This window comes from Loxodonta africana, chromosome 18 (genome assembly GCF_030014295.1).
Source record: "Loxodonta africana isolate mLoxAfr1 chromosome 18, mLoxAfr1.hap2, whole genome shotgun sequence".
Lineage (NCBI taxonomy): Eukaryota > Metazoa > Chordata > Mammalia > Proboscidea > Elephantidae > Loxodonta > Loxodonta africana.
In genome coordinates this window covers 15,892,650-15,919,311 of record NC_087359.1, presented here as the reverse complement: position 1 = coordinate 15,919,311, position 26,662 = coordinate 15,892,650, and the positions used below count along the sequence as shown (strand labels likewise).

Sequence of the window (26,662 nt, the reverse complement as noted above, 5' to 3'; positions counted from 1 at the left end):
TGACCCTTCGGTTCACAGCCGTAGCACTTAACCACTATGCCACCAGGGTTTCCATTATGCCTATTAGAAGCCTTAATCTTTATGAGACTGATTGTGTTGCACACGTAATAGACTCGATGAATATTTGTCCTCTGACCTGATTCTCCTCTTCATGAAAGCCCAACCCCTCCCTCCTCATTTCCCCTGTTCATAACACCTTGCATACCTGTGGTACATTTGGTACAATCACTGAACCGGTTTTCATAGTTTTTACTGACCAAAGTCCACAGTTTACACCGGGGTTCACTCTGTGTTGTACAGGTCTGAGTTTTTTAATAATTTTTTTTAATAATTTTTATTGTGCTTTAAGTGAAAGTTTACAAATCAAGTCAGTCTCTCACACAAAAACCCATATACACCTTGCTACATACCCCCAGTTACTCTCCCCCTAATGAGACAGCCTGCTTTCTCCTTCCACTCTCTCTTTTCGTGTCCATTTCACCAGCTTCTAACCCCCTCCACCCTCTCATCTCCCTTCCAGGCAGGAGATGCCAACATAGTCTCAAGTGTCCACCTGATCCAAGAAGCTCACTCGTCACCAGCATCCCTCTCCAACCCATTGTCCAGTCCAGTCCATGTCTGAAGAGTTGGCTTCAGGAATGGTTCCTGTCCTTGGCCAACAGAAGGTCTGGGGGCCATAATGACCACTGGGGTCCTTCCAGTCTCACTCAAACCATTAAGTCTGGACTTTTTATGGAATTTGGAGTCTGCAACCCACTGCTCTCCTGCTCCCTCAGGGGTTCTCTGTTGTGTTCCCTGTCAGGGCAGTCATCGGTTGTAGCCGGGCACCATCTAGTTCTTCCGGTTTCAGGATGATGTAGTCTCTGGTTCGTGTGGCCCTTTCTGTCTCTTGGGTTCAGAATTACCTTGTGTCCTTGGTGTTCTTCATTCTCCTTTGATCCAGGTGGGCTGAGACCAATTGATGCATCTGAGATGGCTGCTTGCTAGTGTTTAAGACCCCAGACACCACTCTTCAAAGTGGGATGCAGAATGTTTTCTTAATAGATTTTATTATGTCAATTGACTGTCCCCTGAAATCATGGTCCCCAGACCCCTGCCCCTGCTACGCTGGCCTTCGAAGCATTCAGTTTATTCAGGACACTTCTTTGCTTTTGATTTAGTCCAGTTGTGCTGATCTCCCCTGTATTGTGTGTTGTCGTTGCCTTCACCTAAAGTAGTTCTTATCTACCAACTAATTAGTGAATACCCCTCTCCCACCCTCCCACCCTCCCTCCTCTCGTAACCACGAAAGAATGTTTTCTTCTCAGTTTAAACTATTTCTCCAGTTCTTATAATGGGAGTCTTATACAATATTTGTCCTTTTGCAACTGACTAATTTCACTCAGCTTAATGTCTTCCAGGTTCCTCCATGTTATGAAATGTTTCACAGATTCCTCACTGTTCTTTATCGATGTGTAGTATTCCATTGTGTGAATATACCATATTTTATTTATCCATTCATCCTTTGACGGGCACCTTGGTTGCTTCCATCTTTTTGCTATTGTAAGCAGCATTGCAATAAACATGGGTGTACATATATCTGTTTGTGTAAAGGCTCTTATTTCTCTAGGATATATTCCGAGGAGTGGGATTGCTGGATCGTATGGTAGTTCTATTTCTAGCTTTTTAAAGAATCGCCAAATTGATTTCCAAAGTGGTTGTACCATTTTACATTCCCACCAGCAATGTGTAAGTGTTCCAGTCTCTCCACAGCCTCTCCAACATTTATTATTTTGTGTTTTTTGGATTAATGCCAGCCTTGTTGGAGATGAAATCTCATTGCAGTTTTGATCTGCGTTTCTCTAATGGCTACTGATCGTGAGCATTTCCTTATATATCCATTAGCTACCTGAATGTCTTCTTTAGTGAAGTGTCTATTCATATCTTTTGCCCATTTTTTAATAGGGTTATTTCCTTTTTGTAGTTGAGTTTTTGCAGTATCATGTAGATTTTAGAGATCAGGCGCTCATCAGAAATGTCGTAGCTAAAAACTTTTTCCCAGTCTATAGGTAGTCTTTTTACTCTTTTGGTGAAGTCTTTGGATGGGCATAGGTATTTGATTTTTAGGAGCTCCCAGTTATCTAGTTTTTCTTCTACATTCTTTATAATGTTTTGTATACTGTTCATGCTATGTATTAGGGCTCCTAACATTGTCCCTATTTTTTCTTCCATGATCTTTATCATTTTAGATTTTATAATTCGGTCTTTGATCCATTTTGAGTTAGTTTTTGTGCATGGAGTGAGGTATGGGTCCTGTTTCATTTTTTTGCAGATGGATATCCAGTTATGCCAGCACCATTTGTTAAAAAGACTGTCTTTTCCCCATTTAACTCTTCTGGGGCCTTTGTCAAATATCAACTGCTCATATGTGGATGGATTTATGTCTGGATTCTCAATTCTGTTCCATTGGTCCATGTATCTGTTCTTGTACCAGTACCAGGCTGTTTTGACTACTGTGGCGGTATAATAGGTTCTAAAACCAGATAGAGTAAGGCCTCCCACTTTATTCTTCTTTTTCAGTAATGCCTTATTTATCCGGAGCCTCTTTCCCTTCCATATGAAGTTGGTGATTTGTTTCTCCATCTCATTAAAGAATGTCGTCGGGATTTGGATTGGAATTGCATTAAATGTATAGATCGCTTTTAGTAGAATAGACATTTTTATGATGTTAAGTCTTCTATCCACGAGCAAGGTATGTTCTTCCACTTCTATAAGTCTCTTTTGGTTTCTTGCAGAAGTGTACTGTAGTTTTCTTTGTATAAGTCTTTTACATATCTGGTAAGATTTATTCCTGAGTATTTTATCTTCTTGGGGGCTACTGTAAATGGCATTGATTTGGTGGTTTCCTCTTCAATGTTCTTTTTGTTGGTATAGAGGAATCCAACTGATTTTTGTATGTTTATCTTGTATCCCGATACTCTGCTGAACTCTTCTATTAGTTTCAGTAGTTTTCTGGAGGATTCCTTAGCGTTTTCTGTGTATAAGATCATGTCATCTGTGAATAGAGATACTTTTACTTCTTCCTTGCCAATCTGGATGCCCTTTATTTCTTTATCTAGCCTAATTGCTCTGGCTAGGACTTCTAGCACAATGTTCAATAAGGGTGATGATAAAGGGAATCCTTGTCTGGTTCCTGATCTCAGTGGGAATGTTTTCAGGCTCTCTCCTTTTAGGGCGTTGTTGGCTGTTGGCTTTGTATAAATGCCCTTTATTATGTTGAGGAATTTTCCTTCTATTCCTGTTTTGCTGAGAGTTTTTATCATGAATGAGTGTTGAACTTTGTCAAATGCCTTTTCTGCATCAGCTGATAAAATCATGTGATTCTTATCTTTTGTTTTATTTATGTGGTGGATTACATTGTTTTTCTAATGTTGAACCATCCCTGCATACCTGGTATGAATCCCACTTGGTGAATTATTTTTTTGATGTGTTGTTGAATTCTATTGGCTAGAATTTTGTTGAGGATTTTTGCATCTACATTCATGAGGCATATAGGTCTATAATTTTCTTTTCTTGTGTCTTTACCTGGTTTTGGTATCAGGGATATGGTGGCTTCATAGAATGAGTTTGGTAGTATTCCATCCTTTTCTATGCTCTGAAATACCTTTAGTGGTAGTGGTGTTAACTCTTCTCTGAAAGTTTGGTAGAACTCTGCAGTGAAGCCATCCGGACCAGGGTTTTTTTTTGTTGGGAGTTTTTTGATTACCTTTTCAATCTCTTCTTTTGTTATGGGTCTATTTAGCTGTTCTACCTCTGTTTGTGGTAGTGTGTTTCTAGGAATTCATCCATTTCTTCTAGGTTTCCAAATTTGTTTGAGTATAGTTTTTCATAGTAATCTGATATGATTCTTTCAATTTCAGTTGGGTCTGTTGTAATATCGCCCCTCTCATTTCTTATTTGGGTTATTTGCTTCCTCTCCTGTTTTTCTTTTGTCATTTTGGCCAGTGGTTTATCAATTTTGTTGATTTTTAAAAAAAACAGCTTTTGGTCTTGTTAATTCTTTCAATTGTTTTTTCTGTTTTCTATTTCATTTAGTTCAGCTCTGGTTTTTATTATTTGTTTTTGCCTGTGGGTTTCTTTTGTTGCTCTCTTTCTATTTGTTCAAGTTGTAGGGATAATTCTTTGATTTTGGCCCTTTCTTCTTTTTGGATGTGTGCATTTATTGATATAAATTGGCCTCTGAGCACCACTTTTGCTGTGTCCCAAAGGTTCTGATAGGAAGTGTTTTCATTCTCATTGGATTCTCTGAATTTTTTTATACCATCCTTAATGTCTTCTAGAATTCAGTCTTTTTTGAGCAGGGTATTGTTCAGTTTCCAAGTGTTTGATTTCTTTTCCCTGCTTTTCCTGTTTGTGATTTCTACTTCTTTGGCCTTATGGTCAGAGAAGATGCTTTGTAATATTTCAATGTTTTGGATTCTGCTAAGGCTTGCTTTATGACCTAATATGTGGTCTATTCTAGAGAATGTTCCACGTGCACTAGAAAAGAAAGTATACTTGGTTGCTGTTGGGTGGAGTGTTCTGTATATGTCTACGAGGTCAAGTTGGTTGGTTGTGGCATTTAGATCTTCCGTGTCTTTATCGAGCTTCTTTCTGGATGTCATGTCCTTCACTGAAAGTGGTGTGTTGAAATCTCCTACTATTATTGTGGAGCTGTCTATCTCACTTTTCAATGCTGACAGAGTTTGTTTTATGTATCTTGCAGCCCTGTCATTGGGTGCATAAATATTTAATATGGTTCTGTCTTCTTGGTGTATTGTCCCTTTAATCATTATATAGTGTCATTCCTTGTTCTTTCTGATGGATTTAACTTTAAAGCCTATTTTGTCAGAAATTAATATTGCCACTCCTCTTTTTCGATTGTTGTTTGCTTGATATATTTTTTCCCATCCTTTGAGTTTTAGTTTGTGTCTCTAAGTCTAAGGTGTGTTTCTTGTAGGCAGCATATAGACGGATCTTGTTTTTTAATCCATTGTGCCACTCTCTGTCTCTTTATTGGTGCATTTAGTCCATTTACATTCAGGGTAATTATGGATAGGTATGAATTTAGTGCTATCATTTTGATGTCTTTTTTTGTGTGTTGACAGTTTCTTTTTCCCACTTGATTTTATGTGCTGAGTAGATTTTCTTTACATATTGTCCTTTCCTCATATTTGTTGTTGTTGATTTTGTTTCTGCTGAGTCTGTACTTTTCCCTTGTATTTTATTTTGATGAGTAGGATAGTTTGTCTCCTTTGTGGTTACCTTATTATTTACCCCTATTTTTCTAAATGTAAAACTGACTTTTATTTCTTTGTATCGCCGTATCTTCCTGTCCATATGGAAGGTGTATGATTACATTTCTTAGTCTCTCTTTATTACTTTAATGTTGTCTTCTTTTATATAACAACATCGCTGTTACCCTGTTTTGGGCTTTTTTTTTTTTTAATAATATTGCTTTGCTTTTTTTGGATTTCCCTGTCTGGGTTGACTTCTGGTTGCTCTGCCCAGTGTTCTAGTCTTGCATTGATACCTGATATTATTGATTTTCTAACCAAAGAACTCCCTTCAGTATTTCTGGTAGTTTCGGTTTGGTTTTTACGAATTCCCTAAACTTGTGTTTATCTGGAAATGTCTTAATTTCACCTTCATATTTAAGAGACAGTTTTGCTGCATATATGATTCTTGGCAGGCAATTTTTTTCCTTCAATTTTTAAAATATGTCATCCCATTGCCTTCTTGCCTGCGTGGTTTCTGCTAAGTAGTGTGAGCTTATTCTTATTGGCTGTCCTTTGTAGGTGACTTTTTGTTTATCCCTTGCTGCTCTTATAATTCTCTCTTTATCTTTGGTTTTGGCAAGCTTGATTATAATATGTCTTGGTGACTTTCTTTTCAGGTCTACCTTATGTGGAGTTCGATGAGCATCTTGGATAGATATCTTCTCGTCTTTCACAATATCAGGGAAGTTTTCTGCCAACAAATCTTCAACAATTTTCTCTGTATTTTCTGTTATCCCTCCCTGTTCTGATACTCCAATCACTCGTAGGTTATTTCTCTTGATAGAGTCCCACATGATTCTTAAGGTTTCTTCATTTTTTTAAATTCTTTTATCTGATTTTTCTTCAAATATATTAGTGCCAAGTGATTTATCTTCAAGTTCAGAAATTCTAGCTTCTACTTGCTCAATTCTGCTCCTCTGACTTTGTCTTGAGTTGTCTAATTCTGTAATTTTATTGTTAACCTTCTGAATTTCTGATTGCTGTCTGTCTGTGGATTTTTCCAGCTTATTAAACTTTTCATTATGTTCCTGAATAATCTTTCTAATTTCTTCAGTTGCTTTATCTGTGTGTTCCTTGGCTTGCTTTGCGTATTGCCTCATTTCCTTCCTGATATCTTGAAGGGTTCTATATATTAACCTTTTGTGTTCTGCATCTGGTAATTCCAGGAATGCACTTTCATCTAGAAGATCCCTGGATTCTTTGTTATGAGAGCTTGTTGAGGTGATCATGGTCTGTTTCTTTATGTGACTTGATATTGACTGTTGTCTCCAAGCCATCTATAAGTTATTGTATTAGTTTATGCTTGCTTACTGTGTCGTAGCTGCTTGCTTTGTTTTGTTTTGGTGTACGCCTATGGGTTGCTTGAGTGAGCTAGCTTGATTAGTTTCACCTTTGGAGCTCTGGTGTCCTGTCTCCAGCTGGCTAGAGCTGTTATCAGGTATATCAGTCTAGGAGTCCATTCAGTTTTCTTGTATGAATTCAGCTCAGGTTTCCAGGTAGCTGATCATCAAGTGTGTGGTACAGGCTCTGTCCTACAGTCTTAGAGGGGCAGGGGTGACTGGTATATATACCGGTATCTGATTGCAGCAGGGGGTCATGCTCTGAACAAGTCAGGGGGCTGAGAACCGACCCCCAAGCATCTCTGAGGAAAACGGGTCTCTGTTCCCTAGAACGTGCTGGTGGGTGGGTTCTGCAGAGGGACCATGGGCACCCAAAGTTTTTGGTTGTAAGGACTGGGAGGTACCAGTTATCTTTGGACCCCTGTCATGGGTGGCTGAGTGACCTGAGTGGAGCTATCAGTCCTTAGGTCCCTGATGTGGGTAGGTGAGGACCTTGTTTAATAGGCAAAGCAATGTCAAATATCAAATACCCACATCTCCACCGCACAGCTGAAATCGTTGGAGTTTGCCAACAAGTGCCTATTCTCCCGAAATAGGCCTACACAGGTCCCTGCAGAAGGGAAAGGTGCTCAAGGTCCATGGACAGTTTATGCCTGGACAGGAGCCGCTTCTGTCCTGAGCTCCCCTGGTTATGGAGCTAGCAAATTATCTTTTCCCTGCAATGCGTATTTTTTCCTTTCCCCTGGCCGGGAGGACAGCTCCAGGTGCTCATCAGGGTCTATCTCAGGCCCAGGGATTCAGCCGCTGAGGCCGGCTTTTGGGGGGCGGGGGGGAGGCGCAGTAAAATATACTCAAAGACTTAGCTTTTGCCCAGAGTGCCCTTCTGCTCAGGTTCCGGACGTGTGAGTGGGCTGTGTGGCTGGCTGCTTCTCCCTGAGGAAACTGCAGCCCAACACTAGGACCAGCCCGCCGCCACCGCTGTCACCGCCACCGCCGGCCGCCACTGCCGCCGCCTCGGGAATGGTCCCTGAGGGCGCCCCGCGATTCAGGTCCAGCAACTCCTCTCCACTTTTGAATGGCCTCTTCCTCCCCCTGCCCCTCAGTTCCTTGTCTAAGCTTGCCTTTGATGCTCAGGGCTCCCAGTTTGTCACAAATATACTCATTTCACTTGTTTTTTCGGGCCTTTGTTGTAAAGAGGGCTCGACGGAAGCGTCTGTCTGTTCCGCCATCTTGGCTCCGCCAGGTCTATGAGTTTTAACAAACGTATGTCACAGGGTTGCTATGAGTCAGAATAGACTCCACGGCACTGGGTTTTTGGTTTTTTTATGTCATGTTTCTTAACAGTATCCTGCAGAATTGTTTCGCTGCCCTAAAAATGCCCTGTGGTCTACCTGTTCATCCCTCCCACCTCCCCTCAGGCCCCTGACAGCCACTGATCTTTTTATTGTTTTGCCCTTTCCAGAATACCACATAGTTGGAATCATACAGTAGGTAGCCTTTGCAGACTGGCTTTTTTCACTTAGCAATATGCATGAAGGGAACAACTGAAACTGGAAAAACTGGATGGTGCCTGGCTACCATTACTGAAGATTTTGATCAAGGATCGTACAGATGAATCCTGATCAAAAGGGGAAACATACAGTACAAAATTTAAAAATCTCTTGGAATCCAGACTTTCTGGAGCCATGGGGGCTGGATGAACCCCTGAAACTATTGCCCTGAGAGAATCTTTAAACCTTAAACCAAAAATATCCCATACAGTCTTCTTAAAATCAAACATTAGTTTAGCTAATCCAGTAAAAAATATCTGCCTTGAGCATTGTGCTATTTTAAGAACTATATGGGATCAAAGTGACAACAGCAACTTGAAAGATTAGATAGGAACCGTAGGGGGCAGTGAGTTGATGTTAATGGGGGAGGAACAACTCAGAAATGGGGGGTGAAAATGTTGCTCAGCTTGAAGAGTGCAATCAGTGGCGCTGAATTTTACAGGTAGAAACTGTTGAATTGGTGCATATTTTGCTGTGTATATTCTCAAGGACAACAAAATAAATTAAAAATAAATTTGCACGTAAAGTTCCTCCATGTCTTGTCTGGCATCATAGCTCGTCTCTTTTTATTGCTGGATAATACTCCGTTGTTTGGCTGTACCACAGTTTGTTTATATGCTCACTTTTTGAAGGACATCTAGTTGCTTCCAGTTTTTGGAAATTATGAATAAGGTCTTCTATGCTGATTCCTTTCAAGTACGCTTGAGACTGTCCTGCTTTGTACTGAATGATGGTGAGTCAGGTTTCCTTATCAGAAGTAGTGGTGACCATCAGAATAGCTGTTCCTCTGTGTTGGCATGGCAAAAAAAGTACATTTACATTCTTGTTGTTTTTAACAGCTTTATCAATGTATAAATGACCAGCAAAAAACTGCAGATTCTTAAAGTATATAGTTAGATACGTTTTGACATGTATGCATACCTGTGAAGCCATGGCGGTGTTTCAGATAATGCCCGTATCTGTCCCCCCAGAAGTTCTTCATGACCCATGGTAACACCTCCCTCCTTCTTGTCCCCAACTCGCCTGTGCAACAACTGATCTCCCTGTCACTGTAAATTAGTTTGTATTTTCTAGAATTTTACAGAAATGGAATCGTATATAATTTTTTCTTTTTTTGGCAACTGGTTTCTTTCACTCAGCATAATTATTTTGGATTCACCCATGTTCTTGTGCGCATAAATATTTCATTCCTTTTTATTGCCGAAGAGTATGCCAGTGGATGGATATGCCACGATTGGTTCTTTTATATCTATTGCAGGAGAAAACATTGGCATTAAAAAAAAAAGATAATTTTCTTATTCCACTTAGCCTTTCTAAGATTTTGGATCTGTTAGAATCAAGAGTAAATTCTACGGTTTATTTAAAAATTGGGGCTAGTACTTGTAGACTAGAAAACAAAGGGAGACTTTTTAGGCTATTAGGAGAAAAGAGTACAAAACGGTTACTAAAGTTATGTTCTAGGCAGCAAACAAAACTGAATCTGCAAATCTTGAGGCCAAGAGAGGGGAGGAATGAAGCTGGGGGAGAGTTAGCAGGGAGGCTCTGCCTTGCTGGGAGCAGCTTCCAGAGGCAGGGAGGGGCCTTCGGAGGGGGGGTCTCCTAGAGGTGGGAAAGGGCCTGGGGGAGTGTCTCCCAGAAGTCAGGAGGGGCCTGGGGGGCTGTCTACTAGAGGCGGGGGTGAGGGGTGAGGGTCTCCCAGACAGGCAGTATCTACCAGAGGCAGGGAGGGGTCTGGGGGGTGTCTCCCAGAGGTGGAGGGAGGGGCATCACCCAGAGGCGGGGGAGATGTAGGGGGATTGGGGGTGAGGATCTCACAGAGATGGGGGGTATCTACCAGAGCCAGGGAGGAGTCTCCCAGAGGTGGGGAGAAACATGTCTTCTGTCTCCAGCCTCTCTCTAGAGTAGATGTCTTTGAGCTGCTCGTCTTTAAAAGCATTACCTGGCACTCACTCTCAGTCAGCCTCATGTGAGTATGATCCCAGGGGCTGCCTGTTTCCAGAAGATTCCTTCACCTCTTTTGTTGACGTCTGAAATATTTAGACAGGGCTAAAACCTTTTATTCTTTAAATAATAACGCCTAGTTGATAGAACAGATTTGAAACTCATACTAGTCTAGTAATCAGTATGAGTGAGGCCTGGGTCCTTCTGGGCTTCCTGGGGTGGGGGGAGAAATTTCTCATATGGCTCATTCCTATTTAGGGCATCTGAGGACAGGAGCTAAAACAAAGATGCGTTGTAGTTGTCTGGTCAAAATGTTGGTCACAGAGTTAAATTATTCATTGTAAGACAGCCAGGAATATCATAGCGACTTCTTGAAATGTGGCTAATGAGACGGAGGAACTGAATTTAAATGTTCTTTAGCTTTATTTTTTTTTTTTAGCTTTAATTAACTGTAGGCTTAAATAGCCAGCTCTGAATATCGGTTCGAGTGGGATGATGGGGGTCCTGAACCTAAATTCCTTCTCCTCCCCTCGCCCCACTTCATTTTGGGCTTGAGTGTATGGAGCTAAAGTTCAGTGTGTAGGTTGGACGTGCATTTGACGGGCCCTGCTGTGCCATGGAGGACGCTTAGTCAAGTGGAAGTTCACATGTTTACAGCCCTTTTTATTTTCTGCACAAGCTCTCATCCTTCACTCTTCGGGCTGGTTGGCATTGACAGTAACTCTTGAGCTGTTGTGAGAAAATAAGTGGAACCTGCTGCAGGGAGTCTCCTAAATGAGGAGGCAGCCATCTGCAGCCCGCTGCCTGTTTTTGTACTTGGGCTGAGAATGACCTTTACCTTTTTTTCAATAGTTGAGAAAAAATCAAAAGAAGAATGACATTTTGTTTCACGTGAGTGTTTTGGTTTTGGGGTACCATGAAAAAGCTGCTGAGACACTGAAGGTGCAGTGAGTGGAAGTTTGGAAACGTCTGACCTGGAGCTGTGCGTGACATTGCGAATACTGTGAAGCACTGATGTGTAGTTAATGCTCTTAGATGAGCCAGGAACAGCTTTGTTAGCAGGACATCCAACTGTCCCCTGTGTGCAGTATAAAACCAGAGCCACAAGCTCACGGTGCACTAATGTGGGGTGGGGGACATACACACGAAACTGTCAAATTAGGTTTTATCGGGGATGTCCCGGCTCTCTGCTAACGTTTGTACACTGATTTTTTTTTGTCAGGTGCTAGCACTGGGTTCTAGGATCCAAAGGGTTAGGGAAAATTTATGGCAGGACATCTTAAAATGGATAGAACTCTATTTAGTAGCACTGTCTCTGGCACTTTGGGAGGAGACCCTTGTCCTTTTGCTTCAGGACACCCTCACCCCACTTGTCGCTCAGTCTACAAGAACCACGCCTTTTGGAATAGCTAGAGTCACTGGCAGCCTTGGGGTCAGGAAGAAAAAACCTACTCCTGTGTTTTTTTGGACACTTTAAAAATACCAGAGTATGAATAAATCAGATGAGTGGCCTCTCTCTGGATTTAAAACTCTGTGTATGTGAAGTCTGTTAGTTTTGTAGGTAATTGTTACCAGTTCGTTTCATTTCCAGCTGATAAAGCCGTATGCAAAGGAGGGGCTCAGTGCACGCTGGAGACTGGGGCACCCAAACAATTACTGCATAGAGCACCCTTTCCATGCAGGCGGTGCCAGGGGACAGAGGGGGTCACTTGCCCCCCGGGGTGCAAGTCTGTGCGGCCAGGGAGGTGCCAGACAAAGCCAGCAGAGAATCACCTCCCCATGGGAGGGGCTTGCAAACTTAGAGATTGCTCCTGGGTGCTTGTTCCCCACGCCAGGCCTCTGGATGCAGGCCCAACCCCCGGACTGGCGCAAACACCCTGAGTCATCACGCCGTTGTCTAAAGGGAAAGAGGTGGATTTTCAAAGAAATTCAGAAGTTTCTTTCTCCTATCCTTTGTCTTAGTCATCTAGTGCTGCTGTAACAGAAATACCACAAGTGGATGGCTTCATCAAACAGAAGTTTATTCTCTCACAGTGTAGTAGGCTACGTGTCCAAATTCAGGGCGTCAGCTCTGGGGGAAAGCGTTTCCCTGTTGGCTGTGGAGGAAGGTCCTTATCAGTCTTCCTTGGTCGAGGAGCTTCTCAGTGCAGGGACCCTGGCTCCAAAGGACGCGTGCTCTTGCTCTTCATTCTTGGTGTGAGGTCCCCGTTTCTCTGCTTCGCTCTTCCTTTTATATTTCAAAAGAGATTGGCTTAAGACACAATCTGTCTTAGTCATCTAGTGCTGCCATAACAGAAATACCACAAGTGGATGGCTTTAACAAAGAGAAATTTATTCTCTCATGGCCCAGTAGGCTTCAAGTCCAAATTTAAGGTGTCATCTCCAGGGGAAGGCTTTCTCTCTCTGTCACTCTGGAGTAAGGTCCTTCTCGTCAATCTTCCCCTGGACCAGGAGCGTCTTTGCACAGGAACCCCAGGTCCAAACGACACACTCTGCTCCTGGCACTGCTTTCTGGGTGGTATCAAGTCCCCCACTCTGCTTGCTTCCCTTTTATCTCTTGTAAGATAAAAGGTGGTGCAGGCCACACCCCAGAGAAACTCGCTTTACATTGGTGTTACATCCCATCCTAATCCTCTTGAACCACAAGCAGGGATTGTGATTTATAACAGATAGGAAAATCAAAAAATGGAGGACAGTCACACAGTACTGGGAATCATGGCCTAATCAAGTTGACACATATTTTGGGGGGGGGCACAGTTCAATCATGACACTATCCAATCTTGTAGATCTCATCAAAGTAACTGCCCCTAATCCATCTTATTAGCGTAATAGTGATAGGATTTACAACACATAGGGAAGACATTGATGACAAAATGGTAGATAGTCGTACAATAGCATGACCTAGCCAAGTTGACAGATTTTTTTTTAAATAATTTGTTTTTGTTGTTGTTGAGAATATACACAGCAGAACATACACCAGTTCAACCGTTTCTACATGTACAATTCAGTGACATTGATTACATTCTTTGAGTTATGCAACCATTCTCACCCTCCTTTTCTGAATTGTTCCCACCCCCCCCAACATAAACTCACTGCCCCCTAAGCTTTCTGTCTGACCTTTTGAGTTGCCCTTGTCACTTTGGTCCCATATAGATAGTTCTTTTCAAGAGCACAGTGTTCAAGGCAGACATTGTTTACTAGTTAAGGTAAACTGTTGTTTGGTTTAAAGACAATTTAAGGGGATATTTTTGGCTTAAGGTTTAAAGATTATCTCAGGACAATAGTTCAGAAGTTCATCTAGCCTTCATGGCTCTAGAAAGTCTGGATTCCATGAGAATTTAAAATTCTGTTCTGCATTTTTCCCCCTTTTGATTAGGATTCTTTTATATAATATTCGATCAAAATATAGAATCTTTTTTTTAATTTTTATTGTGCTTTAAGTGAAAGTTTACAAATCAAGTCGGTCTCTCATACAAAAACTTATATACACCTTGTTATATACTCCTAGTTGCTGTCCCCCTAATGAGACTGCACACTCCTTCTCTCCACCCTGTATTTCCGTGTCCATTCACCCAGCTTCTCTCCCGCTCTGCCTTCACCTCTCCCCTCCAGACAGGAGCTGCCCACATGGTCTCATGTGTCTGCTTGAAGTTGATGGATATTTTGGGGGGACACAATTCAATCCATGACATCCTCTAACAAAATCATTTTATATTTAGAACTTTTGAAGCAAAGGATTATATGAATAGAAGAAACTGTAATATTGATGCAAAATTTCTTACCGGTGTTTGTCCATTCCCTTTCCTTGGCGTAGGGTAATTTATATGGAGATGGCTCCTTTATCAATAGTAAATATGCTGGCTTATGCCATTGTGTGGTAAAGTGTGAGATAGGAGTGGGCCTTGGGAGAGAGATGAAGAGAACGCGTTCTTAGTCTAAAATGTATGCGCACCTTCTGGTGCGTGGTCTGAGCAGCGCGTTCACCATCTGTCCTTGCAGCTCTGATGAAGCCTTCCACACTCATCACCCTGCTGGCAGTGCAGTGACAGGATCGTGCAGAAGACACTCGGCTTTTTCTAAGGGGTTACTCGGACATCTGTCTTGTTGCTCTTGGTGCCCATCTTAGACCTTACGTCATTGTTGTTAGTTGCCGTTGTGTCACGTGACCTCATGTATGCAGAGTAGAACCACTCCATAGGGTTTTCAGGGCTGTGAACTTTTGGAAGCAGATTGCCAGGTCTTTCTTCCAAGGTGCCTCTGGATGGGTTCTAACCACCAACCTTTGGCTAGTAGTCGAGTGCATAACCGCTTTCGCCACCAGGAGCAAACCTTACAGGACTATGGATTACTTTCTGTCTTTTCCAGAGTACATGTTACCTCTGGGAAAAGCGTATCATCAGGACCTTGGCATTTAAGTTTTCTATGATGAAGTTTGGAAACCCTGGTGGCGTAGTGGTTAAGAGCTACAGCTGCTAACCAAAAGGTTGGCAGTTCAAGTCCACCAGGTGCTCCTTGAAAACAGTGTGGGGGCAGTTCTACTCTGTCCTGTAGGGTTGCTATGGGTCAGAATTGACTTAACAGCAACGGGTTTGGTTTTTTTTTATGATGAAGTTCATAGTTTAAACCTCAGATGTGTTTGATCTTAGAGGGGAATGGCTTGGGACATATCAAACTAAAAGAATTTTTTTTTTTAGTTTTAATGTAGTCATTATGATATTTTCTTGTTCGATCTTGTACCACAGTAGAATGAATGAGTATCCCACTGGGTATTCTAGTCCACTGTCAGGACTCGATGCATTGGTTGAGGAAAATAACGGGTTTAAATATACCCGTAAACTAGACTCGCTGCCATCAAGTCAATTCTGACTCATAGCGACCCTATAGGACAGAGTAGAACTGCCCCATAGGGCTTACAAGGGTTAATCTTTACGGGAGCATACTGCCACGTCTTTCTCCTGCGGAGTGGCTGGTGGCTTCAAACCGTCAACTTTTCAGTTAGTGGCCGAGCACTTTAGCTACTGTGCCACCAGGGCTCCTTGGTTTAAATATCACACTTACTTAATAGATTTGTGGGTGCTGTCTTAGAGTTGTTCGCTTGCCCATAGCAGCCTTACAGTCTCGGTTGAGAGCCCATTTGAGGGGCTGTCAGTAAGTATTGAATGAAATATGCCAGAACTAACTACATTACAGTCTTTCTTTAAAAGGGGTCAAGTTTTTATGAATTGCATTTTTTATAAACACCTTATGAAATATGAGCACATTTATTCACAAATAGCATGCAGGTTGAAACCTGGGCTTGCTAGTGGACAAGATGACTGCTTGTTCTCTGACAGAAGTGTAGTGTCTGGTGCCGGAGCCCACAGAGGGCCGGGTTATGATAAAATGCGGGGTCAGGGCTTTCTTTTCCCCTGGGTGGCTGTCACCTTCAGTAGCTAGAATTAGCCTAGATGTCGGTGTGCGTTTGTGTCTTCGGCCGCGGGCCCTGGCACTTGAAGCTATTCGTGGCGCTGCCCCTCCTGTACTTGAGCCAGGTTCTGAGTAAGTTGACATTTTGCAGACAGTTCTGAACCAGTGCTCTGGACTTAGTCTGTGCTTTGCTCCCTTTTAAAGGTTTTGCTTGTGGTCCTCCCACCAGGAATGTTCCCTTCCCTCAGAGCTAGTTCTCTAAACCCTGCGAGGACGTACTTCCTCAATAAGGCCTTCAACCACCCCAACCTGAAGTGATTTCCTCTTAATTTCTTAAGCGGTAATATTGTCACTGTAGTTCATTTAAGGAGCCCTGGAGGTGCAGTGCTTAAGTGCTAAGCTACAGACTCAAAGGTTGGCGGTTCGAGTCCAGGGGAGAAAGATGTGGCAGGCTGATTCTGTAAAGCTTATAACCTTGGAAACCCTATGGGACAGTTCTCCTCGGTCCAGTGGGGTTGCTATCCACGGCAGTGGGTTTTTTAGGATTCATATGACAGTTAATCACCTCCTCCCCAGTCTTCTCTTCTATTGTGTATACAGTTTTATTACAAGTTTCTATGTCTTATCTCTCTACTCAGCAATGTTCTTTTGGCTTCTGCTTTTATATTCTCTAGAATCCTTAGTATTGTGCCTGCGTATGGTAGGTCCTCTCTATATATTTGTGTTTAATAGTCATTGAATTTTAGAATTGTAAGTCTAAGGGCCCTTGGCCAGCTTGCCACATTTTTTTGATTTGTTGAATATTTATTGTTTCTTTGAGCACTGGCAACTCCCAAGAGAGACTTAAGCTAGGGTTTTTCACTTACAATTCTTTCCAGGATAAAACTAGATCTGTTTATAAATGACCTTGATGGTCAAGTCTAGCGACATAGAATGTCCAGGTTTTTCCCAGGAAAGCCGCGGGCTGAGTTTGTTGACTAAATTGGATATGAGCACAGTTCAGTTTAGAGGTAGGTTCTTAAAATGGAATTTCTTTTAAAAGGCTTTTCTTGGCAGAATGTGCCATTAAGCTGATTAATTCTCAAGTTGAAACGCCTTCACAAAAATACAGCTTTCTTTAGCATAGTACTAGCTTTTAATATGTCAAAATTGCATTCAAAGGTTGGTTAAAAACTGAAAATACTGTTGTCAAGCTCCCAAATTGCAGGCTCAGAACTCTCCTTGAAACAGGAAGAGTGGGTGTAGGAAGGTAGGAAGAAGCAGAGTTACCCCAAGGCGGCATTCCTCTCAGGGGCAAGTTGATAAGGCCCTGGTTGTGTTTTTGTTATTGAAACAATAGCCATGTTAAACAAATGAGTGAGCAGTGGTTCTTGGAGTTAGAAAAGGGGACAGCAAATAACATTTCTCCCCCCCGAAGAAACAGGTTCTGAAAGAGCTCGTTTTGTCCAGCTTTTCTTGATGTTTGTATTTGGCAAACGTTGGGTGTGATGAGGAAGTGGCTACATAATATTGCCGATAGTTGGAGAGAAAAAAAGACATTTGGAAATTTGGCTGCCTTTTCTAGTGGAGTGATTTGAACCCAGTGAGAGTTGAAAATGGGGTTCCTTCCTCCTGGCTGTCTTACAGAGGCTTCCTGGTGCAGAGAAGAGCATGGAAGGCCCGCTGATGTGGGCTCTTTGGCCCAAACAGGGTCTTAAAAATAGGGAATCTTCACATAAAAATCCCTGTGGCTGGCTTCTCTTGAAATAGCGGAAGCTGGCGCACTATGGGCCTGCATGTCCTAGAGCCACAGGGAGCTAGCATTGGGAGGGTCCCTGGGGTAGGCGCCAGCCCTGTGGTACTGCACACCTGGACTGCCACCCCTGGGCTACAACTTTGGGCAAGCCTAAAATTTGTATAAATTTTCATGTATAAAATATAGCAATCTAGACAATACAGACTGTAGGTCAGTGAGTTTTTTGGTTTGGGCCAACCTGGACAGGCTCTGGCTTTATGTAATAAAAGCACTTTTAGTTTACACGTGGACTTTTTCCCTCAGAGCCACCTTTAGGGCCACCTTTAGCCACACATTAATGTTTTGTTGCCAACTTTCTGTTTTGAAAATTTTTTATTTTAGCAAACTTGGTACAGTACAGTGAACACCTGTATACACTTCACTAGCTAAATTAACTCATTTCGTTTTCTCTCTCTCTACACACACACCCACACATTTTTTTTTCTGCAGAACCATTTGGAAGTAAGTTATGTATATCATGACATTTTACTCCTAAATACTAAAGCCTGTATTGCCTGAGAATAAAAATACCACATTATCACAGAAATTTAATACCGATAGAGTATTATTTGTGTGCACAGTCACAGTTCTCACTTGGTCCCAAAGTGTTCTGTTTAGTAATTTTTAGTCTGACCCAAGAGTCAGTGAAGCATTGTATTTGATAGTTCTGTCTCCTTAGTTGCCTTTATTCTAGATAGTTCCCTGCCTTTTTTGTCTTTCAAGATACTGTTATTTTTTTTCCTTTGTAAGCAGGCCCAGGCTAGTTGGTTGTAGAAAGTTGCGTAATTTGGATTTGTCTGATTAGCCTCGGGTTCAGCATTCTTAGAGTGCTGGGTAGGCCCCAGGCACTTCCACTGCATCCCATCAGACTGTCAGATGGTCCCGGTATTGGTTCTGTGTTTAACCACTTGGTTAAATTAAGGTGGTGTCATCAGGACCTTTGTCTCTTTGTAACTGGTAACCTGTAGGACGATAATTTGAGACCCTCACGCTTTCCTCCAGCAGCCATTCCGTTGGTTGATGGTTCTTGGCCTGAATCAGTTATTGCATACGGGCAGCGAAAAATGGTGATTTTTCTAATTTTGCCATTCATTCTTCTCTGTTTATTAGGTGGCAGTTTTCTGTTAAATGTCCTCCCCTCCCCTTTTCCTTAACACTGTGGTTTTTAATGGTAGACCATCTTTTTTATTTCTGGTGCTGAGATTATCCCAGAATTGGCCAGTGAAGCCCCCTTGGCCTCTTTCTGTATCCTTTTGACGTGTCCCTGTCGGTCATCGAGGACGTCCTTGCTTTCTGGTACAAAATGTTTCAGACTCACCTTGAACTTCCCTTGCGCCAGACTCTGTAATCAGCCATTTCCCCAAGCAGCCTGATTCCTTTTTGGTAGGGAGTGGTATTTAGAAACCAAGATCTGAGGGCCAAGTTTGCTCATTGCTACAGGTGTCATTGCGTCTACACCCTTCCAGTGGGTAGAGCTGGGACATATATTAATGTTTTTAGTAAAATTAGAATGCTGCTATTCTCCAGGGGCTGCTAACGTGCGTGTAGGGCCCTTACGGAGTGTAGCCCATGTTGAAAAGCTAGGGTACGGGTATCTGTAAGCCACTTCAGAGGCTAAAGCTATATCAACCAACTGTTGGCCGTCTTTCTTTCCCATAACCCTCGAAGAAGCTAGGGCTTTATATGCTGACAGTGCGCAGAGTTCACTAACCTTACCCTTCAGGCCAAACAAGGTGAGTGAGCGCGGAAACATAAAGCCCCATAGGGTTTCCAAGGCCACTTCTTTCTCCCATGGAGTGGCTGGTAGATTCGAAGTGCCAGCCTTCGGTTAGCAGCCAAGTACTTAACCACCGCATCCACAGGGCTCCTTTATTTACTAAACATTCATTCCATATTTTAAAAAATGCTTATTGGACAGCAGCTTTGCTTCACGCACTGAGTAAGGTCCTGGGGATACAAAGAGAAGTAGGACTTTGTCTCTTCCCTGTGGCCAGTAACACCTTTGATAACAGGGTGGCAGGACTCAGCAGGATGTAGCTGCTTACTAACGGGTCTGGACACCCACAGCTTTGGAGAGGCATGTGCTGATCCCCTGAGGCAGCTGCTCTTTGGCCTGGATACCTTAAAGTGCCATCTGGCTGGGGTATACCAAGGTGAAGGTGGGTGTCTGTGCACATAAGAGTCTACATGGATGGACAGTTTTACAGGAAATGGAAAGTTTTTAGTCTGTTTCAAAGTCAAGGCTAGGCCGTGTGGGTAATACCTTATGCTGACAGCCTCTCAAGAATTTAAAGGATGTCGTAGGTGGTTTGAAAATGGTCTAATTCAGCTAAGGGAGAGACCCTTAGCTTACCCTTTGTGTAACATAAAAAAAATTTTTTTGTTTGATGCCCTCATAGTCTCAATTTCTTGGTACTTGTAGTGCTGGAATGTGCAAAGCCAGTTGGTTAGTTTTGTTTTATAATGTAGTCCAATGCAAAAGTCAGTTTAGATAGTTTTCAGTGTCAGTGCAAATTAAGTGATAATCAGAAAATTTTTTTCCCTAGAATTTATTGCTCATGTGTTCAATACTTACTGCTGAAAATTCTTAGAACTTCCTATGAGATTATCTGTGGGCTGGCCTGAGCAGTTGAGTAAACTCCTTGAACTTTTTTTTTTTTTTTTTAGAAAATGCGTGGAGACATAATGTACGATTTATCAAGATTATGGCAGTAATGGGATTCAGAGTATATTTGAGTGAGAGAGGGGAGTAGATAAACATAGGAGAATATCACTGAGGTCTGTGATCCATTTTGAGTTAATTTTTGTGTAAGGTATGAGGTTTAGGTTGAAGTTCATCTCTTTTGCCTTATTGCAGTCCAGTTTCTCCAGTACCGTTTGTTAAAAGGTGACCCATCCTCATTGAATTGCTTTTGTACTTTTGTCAAAAACCAGTTGGACAGATTTGTGTGGGTCAATTCGTGGACTCTATTCTGTTCACCATTGCTGTAGTCCTCTGCCAGTACCACAGTCTTGATCACCGGAGCTATGTAAACCCAACCAAAACCAGTTGCCGTTGACTCGACTCCAACTTGTGGCACCCCTTCCATGTGTCAGAGTAGAACTCTGCTCCATAAGGTTTTCAATGGCTTGCTTTGCAGAAGTAGATTGCCAGGCCTTTCTTCCAAGCTGCCTCTGGGTAGACTCAAGCGTCTAACCTTTCAGTTAGCAACGGAGCATGTTAACCATTTGCAGTACCCAGGGACTCCATGGCTATATAGTAAGCCTAAATCTCAGGAAAAGTAGTTCTTCCCGACACGCTCCTCTTTTCCAGAATTGTTTTAGCTAGTCTAATTCCTTTGCCTTTTTATGTAAATTTTAAATAACCTTGTCTATGGCTGGGATTTTGATCAGCACTACCTTAACGTGAGTTTGGGGAGAATTTGCATCTTTATTAATTCAAGTTCCAATCCATAAACACTGTGTGTCTTTTTATTTTTTAATGAAACCGTAAGATGTAAAGACTAAGATAGCAGTGCTGCAACCTGTTGCCATGTATTAAGAGATGATTTTGTTCCACAGAGAATATCAATGGCTATCAGATTGTGTCTTCATTCAGTTCCTCTTTTTTTTTTCTTTAATTAATAAATCTGTAGGCCTATGAAAGGAGGTTTCCCACATGTCCTTTGATTCCGATGTTTGTGGACAGTGACACTGTGAGTGAATTCAGGAGTGAAGATGGAGCTATCCATGTTATTGAACGGCGCTGCAAACTGGATGTAGACGCTCCCAGGCTGCTGAAAAAGGTAACGAAAAAGGACATCTTAAAAGACGACCCTTCAAAACCAGATGAATCAGTACTTACAGCTTCTGTTGCAGTTGGCTCTTCTTAATAAACTCTTTTTATTTCTTTTTTTAAAGATTGCAGGAGTTGATTATGTTTATTTTGTCCAGAAAAATTCTCTGAACTCTCGGGAACGGACTTTGCATATTGAGGCCCATAATGAAACGTTTTCTAATCGGGTCATCATCAACGAGCACTGCTGCTATAGCGTGAGTAGCCGGCGCCCAGCCAGAGGCAGCACGCTTGCTGACGTACTGGCCATCATTTTAAACAGTGCATTTTTTTGTCCGTGAGGGCGGTTCTTCATCAAATATTGTCACTCAGATTAGTGGGATTGTAGGGAAGCAAGATATAGATATTAAGATGAGAGCTGAGAGGCGTTGTCTTCCCCAGCTTCCCTGCTCACCGCCCTGTTTCGAGGTGCTCCTCTGACCAGGTTATTAGGATGTCCTCCTAACAGGTCTGCGTGCCTCTGTCCTCTTCCTCCTCTAATATAGTCTCAGCATAGAATCCACAGAGCCACGTAAAATACGTGGGCTCACACTGCTTCTCCAGGCTCAAACTCCACAGGGTCTCCTCATGTCCTCAGAGGAAAAGCCCATGTTTATGGCTAACTGTTTCCCCTGGCTAGACCGGAAGTTTCACGCGGTGGGGCCTTTGTTTTATTCATGGTGAAGAACAGTGCCAGTCACAACATGCTGCCTGAGTGAGTGAGCCAAAAACGAACACAGAGCTCTTCCAGGGGGCCACAGGCCCCGTGTCCTCACTTGGTCTGTACCCGCCGGCCCTCCTTCACTGTACACAAGCCAGGCAACCTTCCTGCTCTTCCCTGATCTGCAAGCAGCTTCCCCTAAGAGCCTTTGCTCCAAGTGCCTGCTCTGCCAAGAGTGCTTCCCCAGACCACACTGCTTTGTTTGCCCCTCACGTCTGTCAGTCCTTGCTCACACCTCACCTTCTGGATGAAGCCAGCACGGTCACCTGTTTAATTCCTAGCCTGCTAACTCCCCGCCCTGCCATCCTTTTAACCTTGCTCTGCCTATTTCTGTTTTCCATATCGCTCATCTTCCCACACCCTTCCCACACCCGTATGAACTCCTCACTGTGTTTATGGCTAATTGTCTCCCCGGCTAGACCGGAAGTTTCACACGGTGGGGGCCTTCATTTTATTCATGGTGGAGAACGGTGCCCGTCATGCTCAGCAGTATGCTGCATGAGTGAGTCAGCCAGAAACGAGCACAAAGCTCTCCTTTTATAGCCACCGTCAGGGTATTTGGGGAGATTATTTGCACCTCCTCAGGATTTTGAACCTCTCTGTAATTTTTTCGTTTGCTGTTTTCATGATAACAACATTATTAGTAAAATCCATGTTTGCTTCTGGTTACCAGTTGGTTGAGGAACAGACAAACGGTGCTCTCTGTTGCCAGACTAGTTGATGGGAGTGCTTTCTTTCCTTTCGGCAGGTTCACCCTGAAAATGAAGACTGGACCTGTTTTGAACAGTCTGCAAGTTTAGATATTAAATCTTTCTTTGGTTTTGAAAGTACAGTGGAAAAAATTGCAATGAAGCAATACACCAGCAACATTAAAAAAGTGAGTTTACTTTGAGATTTTCTGGAAAAGGGTGGACAGGAGTCATTCTGAGATGACCTGAGCCGACAGTCTTTCTGGAAGGCCAGGAATGGTTTGCAAGGGGTTCGCAGCTATTTCCTGAAGAACTGCCTGGCCTTTGCACAGTGCCTGACATCCTAGGAGCTGAAGGGGACGGGATGCTGAGGGGGACAGGGTGCTGAGGGTGCTAATTGCCAGTAAGAGGAATGTGTGGCTGTTGGCTGTGACATTCTCTCCTTGGACTTGCTGGGAAAGGTGAGACTTGGGGTGAGGCAGCAGCAGCCAGCTTAAAGCACCCCAAGTTTCCTCTGTGGATCTGCTGTTGGGGGGCCTTGTGTACTGAGGAAATTTACCAGGCGGTCTCTCAGGGGCTCCCAGCCCTTGGGTTGTGAGATTCGTCTTCCATGGAAGACTCCCCCTCTTCCCTCTTGTCTTCATGCTGTTGCTAATGGTTGTAGAATTTTGCTTTTGAAACATGTCGGTATGGGACTGTGGGGTGCTTTTTGAAGGCTTGTTTTATTTTCAGAATGCTGTATTGGAGTTTGGATTGAGATATATAGACATTGCCATGTTTTTAGATACTGTTTCCTAGACCTTTGGAGAAGAGGAAGTAAAATAATTAAGAAAAATGAAAACACAAAGGCGTTTGACTTTTCCCATATTTTTTTCCCGTATCAATCACTTTCGGTTTGTGTTTTAAAAGCCTTTGAGGGGTGAGTAATGCGTATGTTGTATACATACTAACCTTAAGCCTGGCATTGTTTTCAAGGGGAAAGAAATCATTGAGTACTACCTTCGTCAGTTAGAAGAGGAAGGCATCACGTTCGTACCCCGCTGGACACCACCTTCCCTCACAGCCTCCTCAGAGGCAGCTTTCTCCTGCAAGAAACAGCCAGTGTCCACAGCTGTTGTCACCCCTGACACTGCCCTGATGGAAGGGCTGAGCAGCGAGGCCCTCAGTAACATCGCTGGGGCTCCCGAGCTGGTAGTGGGGACCCCGGACGGTAGGTCTGGAGGAGGCTATATTCCAAAACAACTCTTAGTCAGTTGTTGGGTCTGACACGTGGTGACCCCATGTGTGTTAGAATAGAACTGTTCCCCACAGGGTTTTCAGTGACTGGCCTTTGGAGGCACCTGTGGGTGAAATTGAACCTCAAACCTTCTGGGTAGAAACCAAGCACGTTAACTGTTTGCACCACCCAGGGACTCCAGAAGGAGGCAAGACCCCTCATATATAAAGCAGAACTGTGTCATTGTGACCTGGCCCCAGAGGGAAATGATGTCATGCACGCACTTTCAACAAGGGTGCTATTGTCCCCCACCCATTGTCAAACCCTCTGCTGTCCAGTCGATTCCAACTCACAGCACCCCTGTAGGACAGAGTAGGACCGCCCTACAGGGTTTCCGAGGCTGTAATCTTTGTGGAAGCAGACTGCCACATCTTTCTCCCAAAGAGCTGCTGGTGGGTTTGAACCACTGACCTTTCAGTTAGCAGCTGAGTGCTTAGTAAATTAGAAGGAGTCATTTTCTCCCTGGTTGCTCTACCTATCGTTTCCTTGGAATATTTAGATGTTACATAAAGGAAATGTTAGTCTCTTATTTCTGGCCCTTATCTTTCAGCTTAGGTGACATATTTATTTTATTTTCTCTGAGAATGAAGAAACTTAGAATTTTTGTTTAAAAGGCGGGAAGGCTTAGCCAGCAGTCATTCCTTTGGTGAGACCAGGAAATGCTGACAACATCTTTAGTGAATGGATGGTAGCTATGAATCCTTTTAGCAGAATGATGTCATCATCGAAGTCAAACACTTCTTAGGCTTCCGTGTGCCCTGTGCCAGGCCCTCCCAGGAATGAACACCCAGGGGCAATCTCTAATTTGCAGCCCCTCCACTAATTTCAATATGAATAGGCTTTGGTAGCACAAACACCTTCCCCCCTCTCGTCCGGCTGCCTCAGGTACCTTTCATGTCTGTGGCACCTCCGAACGTCATTCCACACTTTGTCTGGCGCCCCCTTGGACTTGTGCTGGGAACAAGTGACACTCTCTGGGCTCCCCCAACCCTACCGCCCGCTACACCTCTGGGCCATCCCTGGGTGGCGCAAACAGTTAACATGCTCGACTTCTAACTGAAAGGTTGGTGGTTCGACTCTTACCTAGAGGTGCCCTGGAAGAAAGTCCTGGCAGTCTACTTGTGAGAGATCACAGCCACTCAGAACCCTCAAGAGCACAGGGATACTCTGCCCCGTGTGGGGCCGCCAGGAGTTGAAACTGACTCGATGACAGCTGGCTTTGTTTTTGTTTTCTGGGCCAGGTACTGTTCTAAGCAGTTTATGAATATCCACTCGTTCAGTATTGGTTCCTTTGAGGTAGGAAATGCCATGAGTCTCACTTTATACCATGTGTTAACTGAGGCTCAGAGAGACTGAGTAACTGGCTTGGGGTCACACAGCTGGGAAGCACAGAGCGGGGACTGAGCCCAGGTGGTTTGGCTCCAGCATCTGTGCTTTTAGCCACAGTGTTTTGCTGCCTTTTATGTGTATTAAAACACACACACGCACAAACCTTTTCTTTAATTATAAGAGCAATGCCCATTCTAACAAGTTTAGAAAAAACATAAGAAAATCCTACCACTCAGAAATTTTGTTAAAATATCAACTTGTATCTTTCCATACGTTCTTCTCTACAGTGAAACTGGGCCTTTTGTTAGCTTTTAAAGGTGGCAGGTATTTTACTTGGCTTGGGAATGAGCTTTCTTTTTCATATCATGAATTTTTCTTTGCCGTCCTGAAACGTTTGCTGTCTTGTTTTTCCAGCATGTGGTACATTATCATGAAAAAGATTCCCTGTATTCTCGAGTAGAGTAGCTCAATCCAAAGTAGGCTTAGATCTGCTTGTTTGTTTTGTCTCATAGTTTGATATCATGTGAGACCTCTTCATAGAACTTTAAGTAAAGACAGTCATTAAAGATCTGGATGTCCGTTGTTTTATTGTGACTAGCATTGAGATTCTGCCAGTAGAGGTGACCTGCTGGTAATCGAGAAAGATAGTTGACCAGAAAGTTCACCTGCATTTTGGCCAGTGTTTTCATTATACAGACTACCTGTGAATTTCTCCGGGATGGGGGAAGGAGGAGGAGTTTAAGTCTGCCATCTCTAGGGTCTCATTTACCTCTGTCTAAGACATTTTTTTATGATAATTTTTATTTTTTAAGACATCAAGATCACAGTTCACTGAGCCGTCAAGTTCCAGTGTTCTTGGTTGTAACATGATACTGTGTAACTTATGTTCTAGATAAATTAGATGCAGACTACATCAAGAGATACCTGGGCGACTTGACCCCCCTGCAGGAGAGCTGCCTCATCAGACTTCGCCAGTGGCTCCAGGAAACCCACAAGGGCAAAGTAAGACTCGCCCCTCAGCGTGCAGGGGTCTTCTAGGTGTGAAGCCACAGGAGCCTTCTGCTCACAGCCACTAAGAGTTCTTACTTGCTGTGGCTGGGGTATTCATTCCCAGCTGAAAGGGACTAGCTCTGCATCTCTGTCTGAGGAGTCTCTGTCCTTTGCGGCAGGTGCTGACGCTCCTCTGTGTATAATTAAAAAAAAAAATAGTTAGCTGTGTTTTTTCTGGGTTTCACAGAGGACAGTCTAGGCTAAAAACAACCAGGTGTCGAGTTACAAGGCAACATTGTGTTCTAAGTATTCATACCTTTTAATTTTCAGAAAGTTTGGAGTTCACAGATGGTTTATCCAGAGATTACAAATATTGGGGGTTTCATTTTGAGTTTTTTGGTGACGTTTTTTGCCTTATAATGTGTTAATTCCATTTTTGTAATGAGCCTTTTACTTATGGAGCAGGGGTGGGGCTGGTAATGACAGGTGGGCTTGTGTGTCTAGTTACTGACATTACTTAGTAAAGGGAAGCTGG

General features: G+C 43.1%; 1 protein-coding gene across 2 annotated transcripts in view; it reads left to right on the top strand.

The window, feature by feature from the left end:
* The window catches only part of SEC14L1 (SEC14 like lipid binding 1), a 67,481-nt gene that overhangs the window by 22,363 nt on the left and 18,456 nt on the right, over positions 1-26,662 (top strand). Inside the window, exons 3-7 of one of the 2 annotated variants that reach the window (XM_064270681.1) lie at positions 20,944-21,093; positions 21,242-21,340; positions 22,592-22,720; positions 23,508-23,742; positions 26,030-26,139. In XM_064270681.1, coding sequence (XP_064126751.1) covers positions 20,944-21,093; positions 21,242-21,340; positions 22,592-22,720; positions 23,508-23,742; positions 26,030-26,139 — 723 coding nt within the window. Of the gene's footprint in view, positions 1-20,943; positions 21,094-21,208; positions 21,341-22,591; positions 22,721-23,507; positions 23,743-26,029; positions 26,140-26,662 lie in introns of both variants that reach the window. The other variant, XM_064270680.1, reaches the window with a different exon arrangement.